The sequence below is a fragment of the Taudactylus pleione genome, unplaced genomic scaffold, assembly GCF_031769625.1.
Source record: "Taudactylus pleione unplaced genomic scaffold, aTauple2 ptg000555l, whole genome shotgun sequence".
Classification (NCBI taxonomy): domain Eukaryota; kingdom Metazoa; phylum Chordata; class Amphibia; order Anura; family Myobatrachidae; genus Taudactylus; species Taudactylus pleione.
The window spans coordinates 843,352-856,272 of record NW_028284957.1 but is presented as its reverse complement, the minus strand read 5'-3'; the positions used below and the strand labels follow the sequence as shown (position 1 = coordinate 856,272).

Here is a 12,921-nt window from a genome sequence, read left to right as displayed (position 1 = left end):
AGGTGGGTCGTCTGTAACCACCACGCAAGGGACAGGCGAACCTCCTGGGTGAGCACAATCATCTGGGACTTCAAAGACTGAGTCAGCCCGTTCCACTTGGACAGGATCAGGTGCTGCAGAGGTCTGGAGTGAAACTGGGCGTATTCCACCATGTCGAACACCGACACCATGGAGCCCAGTAACCTCATCGCCGAGTGTAAGGACACCCGGCGGCTGTGCAGGCAACTGCGCACCCTTGACTGTAAAGCAGAGATCTTGTCCTCCGTCACGAAGATCCTTTGCTGTCCCGAGTCCAATAAGGCTCCAAGATGCAGAATCCTCCGAGACGGGATTAGAGTGGACTTCTGCCAGTTGATTAGCCAGCCGTGCCGTTGCAGCAGTGCAATGGTCAGGTCCAAGTGGCGTAACAGGAGCTCTGGAGATCCTGCCACCAATAACAGGTCGTCCAAATACGGCAACATGCGGACTCCCTGCAGCCGCAGAGAAGCCGCCATGACTGCCATCACCTTGGTGAAAACACGTGGTGCTGTTGCCAGGCCAAAAGGTAACGCCCGAAACTGGAAGTGGTCGCTGCGGATTGCAAACCTGAGGAACTGTTGATGGCGCCAAAGAATAGGGACATGCAGGTAAGCGTCCTGTATGTCCAATGACACCAAGTAGTCCCCAGGTTCCAGCGCCAGAATGATGGACCGTAGGGTCTCCATCCGAAACTTCGGGACCCGCAAAGACTTGTTGAGTGCTTTGAGGTTGAGAATCGGACGATATGACCCATTGGGTTTCTGTACCAAAAATAGATTTGAATAGAAACCCTGGCCCCTCTGGGAGAATGGAACCGCCACTATAACTCCAGCCTGGAGCATAGTGTGCAATACCTTCCGCAGCTCCGTAGCCTTGTTCCGGTCTGATGGGAGACCCGTGGTGAAGAAGCGAGCCGGGGGTCTGTGCCGGAAGGAGAGGGCGTATCCGTGGGAAACCACCTCCAGAACCCAAGTGTCTGTCGTAGTGGTCGACCAACACTGGGCGAACTGTAGCAGGCGGCCTCCCACCCTGGGATCCCCCAAAGGGAGGCCCGGACCGTCAGGCCGCAGGCTTGTCATCTGGCTTGGGGGCCGGACGTCTGGTACTCCATGCCTGCTTCCGGGGCTTGACCGATTTCTTAGGGCCAGCCTGTCGAGGAAACGACTGTGGTTTGGGCCTGCCCTGGGCCCTAGATGACCGAAAGGACGATGGTCCCGAACCAGAAGGAGCAGCGGCCGACGGGAGACAAGCAGATTTGGCTGCCGCCAGCGTGGCCACAATCTTATCCAGATCCGGACCGAAGAGAATTTCTCCGGTAAACGGCAACGCTTCCAGACCTTTCTTGGAATCTGCGTCCGCCTTCCAGGATCGCAGCCACAAGGTGCGACGAGCAGCTACCGCTGCTGAAGAAATTCTAGACACCAGAGTACTAATGTCTAGAGCCGCCTCGTTGATGTAGGTGGCCGAATCACGGAGATTGCCAATCAACTCCGCCTGTTCGGCCGGACAGTCGGATTCAAAAGAAGCCTCTAATGAATCCGCCCAGCGCTCCATCGCTCTGGCAACCCAGCAAATGGCCATAGCCGGCCGTGCTGCCCCCCCTGCAAGGGAATAAGCGGACTTCAGGCAGATTTCTACCTTGCGGTCCGTAGCATCCTTAAGGGAGGACATGGATGGCATCGGCAATGTGGCACTACGGACAAGACGGGTCACGTGAGAATCCACCTGTGGAGGGGATTTCCACTTAGCAAAATAATTATCCGCGAACGGATAAGCCACCGCCAGGCGTCTCTGCGGCTGGTATCTTTTGCCAGGTTGTTTCCACGCCTCCTCTAAATGGTCCACCAACTGACCCGAAAGAGGAAAGACTGTGGCATCGCCCTTCACATCTTTGAAAAAGGCATACTTAGATTTAGCCGCTGGGGGAACTTCGTCCTCAATCACCAAGGCTGTGCGGACCGCCCGAATAAGTCCAGGAATATATACTTTGGACTTAGCATCAGCGTCCTTAGTATGGAGAGGTTCCTGATCGTAAGGATCAAGAATCTCCCCATCATCAGACGTCCCTTCGTCATCCTCATAAGGAGCGGACAGAGACGCCACCGGCCTTTTATGAGGCCGCATCACAGACTCCCCTTGCAACACATCCGACAAGAGCTGTACAGAACTCGTCAGGGAGTTAACCCACGCTGGCTCCTGAGAACCCGGGAGCGGGGAAATAGGGAGACTGTGGGGTACCACCAATTGTCGTGGGAACCCCTGCATGGGTGACAACACCACAGGCTGCTGGGACAAACCCCTCGGAGTAAACGCGGGCTGCGGAGCTAACTGGCCCACTAAAGCTGTTAACGCCTGAGCGAAACAAGCCCAGGGCGGCTCCTGTACCGGTGCTGTAACCGTAATAGGCCGCGCCATGGACAAACACTGCCGGCAAAGGCCCTCCGCGCTACCCTCCCCCTCCGCTAACGGTACTTTGCACGTGGTACACTGTAGCCGGAGGGGAAAATCACTTTCAGACATGATGGCACCACGTATGTGACCTCTCTCACCAATTAAGTATTAAATAGGCGAGAGACCACCCTGCAGCACCGCACCGCAAGGGCTTTAGCAGAAGAACAGGGACAGTAATAAAGCTGACAGTTTAGAGAAGAAAAGTTACAGGCAGCAGCGCTAGCACAGTCACATACAATGCAGAGAAATAACAATTCCTGCACTAACAGCGCTGATCACTCAACTACACAGACACAGGGCCTGGTAGGACACAGCGCTGCATACACAGACCTGACCACAGCGGAGGAGAGGTATGCGGGGGGACCCAGACCACGATGCTTCCGTCCAGCGCTTCCAGCAGCGTTCACCATGCGTTCTGGAGAAGATGGCCGCCGAGGAGCAGAGAGGAGGCTGGCCTGGGGGAGGAGCGCTGCCACAGGACCAGTCGGCAGCATGCAGAGAGGGCTGTGTGCAGCGGGGGAGGCGCCGGCTGTGAGACAGGGAAGGCGCGCTCCCCTGGCATGCATTTAACCCCTGGGACGCCGCAGCGCTACCGCTCTGCTGCGGTCCGCTGTCCCAGGGGGTAGTGGAAGCGCAGGTTGGTCGCCTGGCTCCACGCTGCAGCCAGTCCCCAGGGAGCCCCCTGCCTGGGGACTTAGGACCATGTGATCAGCGGGGACCCACCGCGGGACCCCGCTGCTTACCTCTGTCCCCCTTGAATCCGGCCATGGTCCGGAGCATCTGGGGTCACCGCTAGCTGTGACCCCAGACGCCCACCAGCATCCCCGGATCAGTACCGGCGTTCTGGTACCGGCGGGGTGTAGGGAAGACAGCATGGACGTCAGGACTGACTGTCCATGCTGTTCATCCAGATGTGCAGCCACAGCTGCATGAAGAATAAGCTTCAGGGGCTCTTCTAGCCCCCACTCCAACAGGTGCACCCGACTCCGGCCGGGCACCAAACTAAACTGAGGTGCCTTGGCCCGGGGGCGGGGTATAGGAGGGGGACCTAGTGCATCCTGGGAGGCTGAAAGCTTAACTCTTTGGTGCCCTGCGACTGACGTCACACCTATACCCCCAAGGTATCCTGTGGATACCCTATGGACCCTGAAGTAGAAATATATATATACACACACACACACATATATATATATATATATACATATATATATATATACACACATATATATATATATATATATACACACATATAGAGATAGATATAAAATATCTATATATATCTGTATATATATATAGATATCTATATCTATATATATCTATCTATATCTATCTGTCTATATATATATATAGATATCTATCTATCTATATATATATATATCTCTATATCACACCTACACACACATCAATCCTAGTATAGTGAGTCATCTAGTGGCAGATGCCAGAATTGCAGGCATTCAGTCACAGGAAGATTACACAAAATAAATGTTTATTTGATAGTATTATCCTGTAACCAGCGTCTTCTCTGTTCAGTCTGCAGACTATTTCTGCCAGTTTGGGGTACTTATTCTGATCATCCTTAAGCTACACGAATCTTATTCATCAGAAGAAATAGGCTACACTATCCTCCCTCTATATCCCACCAATGTGAACGGTCTCCGAGTATAATAGATCATCATTTACCTGTAGGACTTGAGGGTAGTCGTATACATTGTTCTTGTGGCAGCGTTTGCGGTGAGGAGAGGCGTCATCGGAGAGGTTGCTGCATTTGTCAAGGACCAGCACCGACTCGCCATTCTCTGCTCGAATCGTCTCTAAGTCGGCATGAAACTCGGGGTGCAGGGCGGTCTGGGAGGAAAGGAGGAAGAACGTGCGGGGGCTGTAGAGAGGAGAGAAGAGGGTTACACGTTGGAGGCAGATCGCGCCCTGCTAAAGACGTGACATGCCCAACAGTCCCAAAGTCACCCAGAGGTGCCCAGTTACAATGTGCAGCTTTCTCAGTATAATATTGAAGTATAGATTTCTTAGGGAGTATTTAAATACAAAAACAAATGAGCAAAACCCTTTGTACAAAGAATAACGCAACATTCATCTCCATGAGAGCTGCCAAACTACAGCGCGAAATTAGGGCAGGACGGATGTGTGGTGAAGGAGGACCGGCGTAAAGAGCGAATGTATCTCGGACTTCTGTAAACGCGGAGGATTATCAGAGGTGACAATTACTTTGTGTTAAGAAAAATTAAAAAAAAGGTGGTAACTGTTTTTTTGTCACTGTCCCTTTAAAGCAGGTGTCTTCAACCTTGGCCCTCCAGCTGCTGTGGAACTACAGATCCCAGCATGCACTGCCACCTTTTTGATATAACAGCATGCTAAAACTATGGCAGTGCATGCTGGGATGTGTAGTTCCACAGCAGCTGGAGGACCAAGGTTGAAGACCCCCTGCTTTAAAGGTTACATCACGGCATGAGGGTATGCGACTTACCCAGGGGCTCGCTCAGGTAAGTCCACCTCAGACAGCTGACTGTACACCGGAATACTGACATCGTACCCCTGGCGGTATGTCCATGTTGAGAATCCCCCACCGGCCAGCACCGCTCTGGAAGAAGAATAAAGTAGGATGTGAGAATAGAACATAACTTTAGTTTATTGGTTCATACTCTCACACCCTCGTGCAACTTTTACAAACTATGTAAGTTTTTATCGCTTTGGGATTTCACCCTTTATATCTACAATTTATTACCAGTTATTTATATAGCGCACACATATTCCGCAGCGCTTTACAGAGAATATTTGGCCATTCACATCAGTCCCTGCCCCAGTGGAGCTTACACTCTATATCCCTATCACATGCTCACACATACACACTAGGGTTAATTTTTTATCTTGGCAGCCAATTAACCTACCAGTATATTTTTGGAGTTTTGGAGGAAACCGGAGTACCCGGAGGAAACCCACGCCAGCACAGGGAGAACATACAAACTCCACACAGTTAGAGCCGTGGTGGGAATCAAACCCACCACCTCAGTGTTGTGAGGCAGTAATGCTAACCACTACACAGTCTGTGCTGCCCAATGCGGACTTCTTCACTTGCTTCCTCTTTGGAAATGACGCCTGGTCAGCTCTGTGCTATACAAATTGCATAGATACAATAATATCCACGTTGAAGCTGTTTTTATTTATTTTCATTATATTACAGGGCAACAGACAATGACAAACCTGCCTAAATAACAAATGCTTCAGTGAAAAACACAAAAAATAAAGCAACATTGCAGGCGTGCAATACAAACCAATATATCCAAGTGCATCCCAAGCTGGAAAGTCCCTTTGACTTTATTTGAACCAGAAATTAGCTTAGATTTGGACATTAATGTTCTAAAATAAAAGTATAAGGGTAGAAAGATCAGTTGTGGATTGCACAAGTAACAGCATCTGGAGCTGATTCCCCTCCCTGCACAGGTTTTGGTCACTTCTGAATGAATACAACCCTCCAATGCAATGTGTCAATAAAGTTGAAAAAAAAAAACATCGGATACGGTTCTCTAATTCAACTTTATTGACACACGGCACTGAGCAATGCTTGTTCCTCCAAGAATCAGTGGGGGGGGGGGGGGGTTTCATGCCTTTATCTTGCTAGTTTCCACGCGCATTGAACAATGTTTTGTTTTTGTTTTTTTACCGCTGAGGACATCTACGTGAATCTCACCTTGAACAGGTAAGTCGCACTGTATTCGGTTTATTGCATCAAACACCTGAGCACGACCGTAAGAAATCCTATGTGTTCTAACAAACCTCATCTCAAAAGGGTGAGTGGATTATTATGAAGAACTTTTTGGAAGCATTACACACTGTGGTGATGTGGAGTTGAACACAAGTCGGGTTTGCGGGACGTAGCCTGCGTTTTTTGCCTTGAGCACGCTCCCATACTGAGCGCACACAACTATGGTGATGCCAAGTCATATGCAACTCGGTCACATTTCCAATTGCGGCTAAAGGGGCATAACTGGTTGGCAATGGGGCGATCGCACGTAGGTAAAGTCCTCTGAGTGTGTGTGGGCTATGCAGATATTCGCAATTACACCTGTTTTCAGGCAGATTTTTTGCAGAAAGAAGAGACCTGGTGCAAATGGGCACGGATAATGATGGTTATGAAACCAAGCGTAGGGAAGGGGGCGGTCCGGCCAGAGAGATGGGTACAACTCTGCTTCAACGCTTCTTAGCTGCGTTTTGTTGTAAAGCAGCAATAACAAGAGATATGGTAAGAACTTACCTTTGTTATCTCTTTTTCTGCGAAGTCCATAGGGTCCACAGGGTGACCTTGGGGTATAGCTGGATCCTGGATCCTCGGGCACCACGGATTTAAAGCTTTTAGCTGCTCCCAGAATGCACTTGGGTTCATCCTCCTCTATACCCCGCCCCCAAGCCACAGGCACCTCAGTTGGTAAGCAGCCCAGGCCGGAGGAGGAGACGAAACAGAGAGAAGGAAGACTGGAACACACAAGAACCATACTCACAGAAATGGGAGACGGAAAACCGGTAACCAGTCACACAGCCCATATGAAGCCAGGTGCGTCGACCCTATGGAATTCGTAAAAACAGAGATAAAGGTAAGTTCTTACCATATCTCTTGTTTTCTACTTCAGGGTCCATAGGGGTCCACAGGGTGACCTTGGGGATGTCCCAAAGCAGTCCAACTAAGGGCGGGGACGCTCCTGTGCTGATAGGAGAACCCGGCGCCCAAAGGATGCATCCTGAGAGGCAAAGGTGTCAAACGCATAGAACCTCAAAAAGGTTTGAATGGAAGACCAGGTGGCCGCCTTTCACAGCTCGACAGCAGAGGCACCACGGCTAGCAGCCCAAGAAGGGCCCACAGACCGAGTGGAATGAGCCTTAACAGAGGCTGGAACAGGTAAACCCTCCTGCATATAAGCCTCAATAATAACAAAACGAATCCAGCGGGCTAGAGTCTGTTTGTTGGCAGGCCAACCCCTCTTGTGAAAACTAAAGAGGATAAACAAAGAATCCAACTTCCTCACAGAACTAGTCCGGTCCACATAAACCTGGAGTGCATGGACAACGTCTAAGGAAGCCTCCCCAGCCGAAAGATCAGGCGACTGAAAGGCTGGTACAACAATTTCCTGATTAATGTGGAACCTGGAAACCACCTTAGGCAGGAAATCAGGACGAGTGCGAAGCACCGCTCTGTCCTGATGAAAAAACAGAAAAGGGGGACGACAGGAAAGCGCCCCCAAATCCAAAACCCTCCTGGCAGAAGCAATTGCCAAGAGGAAAACCGTCTTAAAAGTTAGCCACTTGAGCTCCACTGACTCCAAGGGCTCAAAAGGAGAACCCTGTAAGGCCCGAAGAACCACCGCCAAATCCCACGGGGCCACAGGTGGCACAAAAGGGAGGCTGGATTCTTAAAACACCCTGGAAAAAGGTGTGTACATCCGGCATAGCAGCAATCCTGCGATGGAACCACACCGACAGAGCAGACATGTGCACCTTCAGTGAGGAGAGACGTAATCCTAAGTCCAAACCCGACTGAAGGAAAGCCAGAATACGCGAAACCCGGAACACCTGGGGATCATATCTTCTGGCCTCGCACCACTGAAAGTAAGTGCGCCACACTCTGTGGTAGATCCTCGCGGAAGCAGGCTTGCGCGCCCTCAGCATGGTGGTAATAACGGAGCTAGAAAAACCCCGAGACCTCAGGACGGCTGTCTCAAGAGCCACGGCGTCAAAGATAGTCGACCCAGATCCGGGTGAAGACAGGGCCCCTGAGACAACAGGTCCCGTCGTTGAGGTAGGAGGTACAGAGCGTCGATGGACAGGCTCCGCAGATCGGAGTACCACGGCCTTCTGGGCCACCAGGATCAGTGTGCCTCCGTCCTGCTTGAACTTGCGCAGGACCCGAGGCAGCAGAGATATCGGAGGGAACAAGTAAGCCAGGCGAAACAACCATTTCACCGACAGCGCGTCTATCAGACTTGCGCCTGCGTCCCTTGTCCTTGACCCGTACACGGGCAGCTTGTGATTGTGACGGGACGCCATCAGGTCCAGCTCTGGCAGCCCCCACTTGTCCACGAGAAGTTGGAATACCTCTGGATGAAGCGACCATTCCCCGGGATGCATGTCGTAACGGCTGAGGAAGTCCGCCTCCCAATTGAGGACTCCCGGGATGAAGACTGCCGAGAGAGCTGGAAGATAGCGCTCCGCCCAAGCCAGGACGCGGGACACCTCCGACATCGCAGCTCGACTGCGAGTCCCTCCCTGGTGATTGATGTACGCCACCGTGGTGGCGTTGTCCGACTGCACCTGAATGGCCCTTCCGTGAAGAGCGGTGCCGGACGACTGCAGGGCTCTGTACACTGCCCGCAGTTCCAGGATGTTGATGGGAAGAATCGCTTCCTCCGCCGACCAACGACCCTGAAGTGACAAGGAGCCTGTCACCGCCCCCCAACCCCAGAGACTGGCATCTGTCGTGAGCAGAACCCATTCCGGGATCCAAAAGGGGCGCCCCTCGAGGAGATGAGCCGTCTGTAGCCACCAGGCCAGGGACAGACGCACCTCCGAGGTCAACACCAGCATCTGAGAGCGGATCCTGTGTGGCAATCCGTTCCATTCCGAAAGAATCAGCCTCTGCAGGGGCCTGGAATGGAACTGGGCAAACTCTACCATGTCGAATGCCGACACCATGGACCCCAAAACTCTCATCGCTGAGTGCACCAACACTCTGCCACTGCTTAGACAACTGTGAATCCGCAGCTGTAAGGAGGAGACCTTCTCTGGAGTCAGAAAAATCCGTTGCTGACGAGAGTCCAGCAGGGCCCCCAAATGAACCATCCGCTGTGATGGGATGAGGAAGAACTTCTTCCAGTTGATCAACCACCCGTGCGCCTGTAGACAAGCGACCGTCAGGTGGAGATGCTGGATCAGTACCTCCGGGGAGCTTGCCAGCAAGAGGAGGTCGTCTAGATACGGTAGCAACCATATCCCCTGGCTCCGAAGGTGAGCCGCCATGACCGCCATCACTTTGGTAAATACCCTTGGTGCCGTGGAGAGGCCAAAGGGTAGAGCCCTGAATTGGTAGTGGTTGTGGAGAATAGCAAACCGCAGAAACCGTTGGTGCGATGTTGCTATAGGCACATGGAGGTAGGCGTCCTGGATATCCAGGGAGACCATATAATCCCCCGGTTCCATCGCCAGAATGATGGAACGCAAAGTTTCCATCCTGAATTTGGGAACCCTGAGAAATCTGTTCAGGGACTTCAAATTTAGGATGGGGCGATGAGAGCATTGGATTTCTGCACCAGAAACAGCGTAGAATAATACCCTATCCCACGTTGAGATTGTGGTACGGGTATAATGACCCCCGCCGTCAGCAAGGCCTCTATGGCTTCCTGAACCTGCAAGGCCTTGGTTTTGTCCTGAGAAGGACTCATGCAAAAAAACTGGCGAGGCAGCCTGAGCCGAAAAGACAGGGCGTACCCCTGGGAGACCACTTCTCGCACCTAGGCATCCGTGGTGGTATTGTGCCAGCACTGGGCGAATTGAAGAAGTCGGCCTCCCACTCTGGGGTCCCCCAGAGGGAGGCCCATCCCATCATGCAGAAGGCTTATCTTCTTGCTTGGAAGAAGGGCGCCTAGCACTCCAGGCTTGCTTCTTTGGCTTTGAGGCGGTCTTGGTTGCGGACTGCCTCGGGAAGGACTGACCCTATGCCTTGCCCTGAACCCGAAAGGAGCGAAAAGCCGAGCTCCGGACCTTAGCAGGTGTCTTAGCTGAAGGAAGGAAGGCTGACTTGGATTTTGCCAGGGTATCTACTATTTTGTCCAGGTCCGGACCAAATAGTAACTCTCCATTAAAAGGTAAGGCCTCCAAGCCTTTCTTTGAATCAGCGTCTGCTCTCCAAGACCTCAACCACAAGGATCTGCGAGCAGACACTGCTGCCGCCGAAACCCTAGAGGTCAGCAGGCTAGCATCCAAAGATGCTTCTCCAATGTAGGCATCTCTCATCTGTCCTAACAACGCCCTTTGGACATCCGGAGCTTCATCCGGAAACGTATCCTCCAAGGCGTTGGCCCAACCCTCAATGGTCTTTGCCACCCAGGAGATGGCCATGGACGGCCGGGCTGCAGCCCCTGAGAGAGAATAAATAGACTTTAGACAAGTCTCCACCTTCCTGTCCGTAGGATCCTTCAGCGAGGATATAGACGGCAACGGCAAAGTAGCACTCCTGATGAGGCGTGTTACATGGGAATCAACCGCAGGCGGAGTTTCCCATTTCTTACAATGCGCCTCCGGAAACGGATAATTGGACGCCAACCGCTTCTGTGGCAGGAATCGCTTACTGGGCGTCTGCCAGGCCACCGCCATGTGATCCGTCAACTGATCAGACAAGGGGAACGCTGCCGAGGTAACCTTAGCTTTTTTAAAACTAGGATACCTCGACTTGGGAGCGGGTGCCTCATCCTCAATCAGAAGAATGGCCCGCACCGCCCTAACCAGAGCCCGTACATTGATGGAAGACTTAGTGTCTACCTCCTGGACTGAGGCATATGAGGCTGAGTCATCCTGCACCTCACCATCATCCGAGGACCCCTCAGAGTCCGAAAAATGAGCAGCCTGTGCCATAACTGTGTGTTTAGACGCCCTGGAGGGCACGTCACTGCGAAACATCGACTGAAAAGCCGAAGATGCTGCCGCCAAATCTTGGACAGTGTGGGAAAGCGCATCCACCCAGGGTGGAGGAGCTGCCACAGGAGCCTGAAACGGCACCACAGCCTGCTGCGCCACAGGGGTGGACTGTATATACATTGGCAACCCCGCATAGGGACCAACAGGCTGAGACCCCGGAGGAGTCTGCAATAATTGTGGGACACCCGGGGAATGGAGGATGGTAGGCTGGGGCAACGCCCTAGTAGGGATGGCAGTCGGGACCGACAGACGGTCCGCGATGGACACCAGCACCTGGGAAAACATCGCCCATGGTGGCTCCTGCGACATAGGAGGTTTAGACGCACCAGGGATCGCCTGGCACCGTCCGCACAGGCCGTCCTGCGACAAATCCTCCCTATCCACTCCTGCAGAACAGCGCCTGCAGGAGAACAATACCGGAGCCACGGAGTGCTCAATCTCCTCCTCAAACATGACAGACTATATAATTAAATATACAGTTATGACATAGGAAGAAAACGTGCGCACTCACCAGTGTTCTGGTCAACAGCCCACTATATGGCCGTGTAGCACACAACTGTATGTGACGGACCTCACAAATACGTGATCTATATAAGTGAGGTCAGTAGAAATGCCCCTCCCCCGCACACCTGTAGGACTTGTAGGAGAAGGAAAGGGATAGGTATAGGCTGACAGTAAGTAGAAATTAGCACAGACAGGCAGCACTAGCAAAAGTCACATACCATGCAGGAAGATATACTCACTGCACCTTTCCACTACAATCAACCTGCCCAGATTCAGTGTCTGGGAGGGCTATAGTGCTGTGTACACTGTCCTTGTCGGGGGAGAGGTACACAGGGGGACCGGTCCGCGTGCTCCCCGAGAGTATCTGCGCTGCCACAGAGAAAATGGCTGCTGGAGACCTCAGAGGAGGAGTGGCCGAGTATCTGCAGCTCAACGACGCCAGACTACGAGCTGAAAGGCGCGCTGAGCTGAGGGGAGGAGCCGCTAGACAGGGAAGGCTTCCTCCCCTGGCTAGCATATTAACCCCCAAGGTTGCCGGCATCCCGCTTGCCGCTTTATTCACCCTGGTGGTCTAGTGGTCTGGCGGGGTATGCCTCCACTGGAGGGGGAGCCCGCCGCCACCGCTAGCGCACCCCGGTCTGTCCCCTAGAACCGGGGGCATGGGACTGCATTTAAGAGGAACCCGCGCACCGCCGCTAATCAGGGGTGCGCGGCTTACCTTGCTCTCCCCGGCGTTTCCGGCAGCAGTCCCGGGGGAAACCAGAGTCCGGCTAGTACAGACTCTGGCTTCCCCTGCCGCGATCCCCAGTTCAGTGCTGGCGTTGCGGCGCCAGCAGGGAGGAGCGGCAGCGTGGGCATCTGTACAGACAGCCCATCGCTGCCACTCTGGAGAACAAAACTCTAGTAAAAAAAATAAATAAATTTAACGAAGTTTAAAAAAGCTTTAGGGGGCTGCTCCTGCAGCCCCCCCCGCAGGGTGACCCGACTCCGGCCGGGCACCATCTTAAACTGAGGTGCCTGTGGCTCGGGGGCGGGGTATAGAGGAGGATGGACCCAAGTGCATCCTGGGAGCAGCTAAAAGCTTTAACTCCGTGGTGCCCGAGGATCCAGGATCTAGCTATACCCCAAGGTCACCCTGTGGGCCCCTATGGACCCTGAAGTATAAATCTATACTAGTCCAATGGCGCTGGTTATTCTTGTGTCACGCTGCCCTGAACCGCACATATAGGGGCATATTCAATTCCGGAATACCGCGGG

The 12,921-nt window shown here is 52.8% G+C and overlaps 1 protein-coding gene across 2 annotated transcripts in view; it reads right to left on the bottom strand.

Moving 5' to 3' along the window:
* The window catches only part of EXT2 (exostosin glycosyltransferase 2), a 90,784-nt gene that overhangs the window by 60,099 nt on the left and 17,764 nt on the right, over positions 1-12,921 (bottom strand). For both annotated transcript variants that reach the window (XM_088452629.1, XM_088452630.1), the window contains exons 4-5: positions 4,949-5,062; positions 4,150-4,345 (exon numbers count right to left, since the gene is read on the bottom strand). In XM_088452629.1, coding sequence (XP_088308755.1) covers positions 4,150-4,345; positions 4,949-5,062 — 310 coding nt within the window. The remainder of the gene's footprint in view (positions 1-4,149; positions 4,346-4,948; positions 5,063-12,921) is intronic.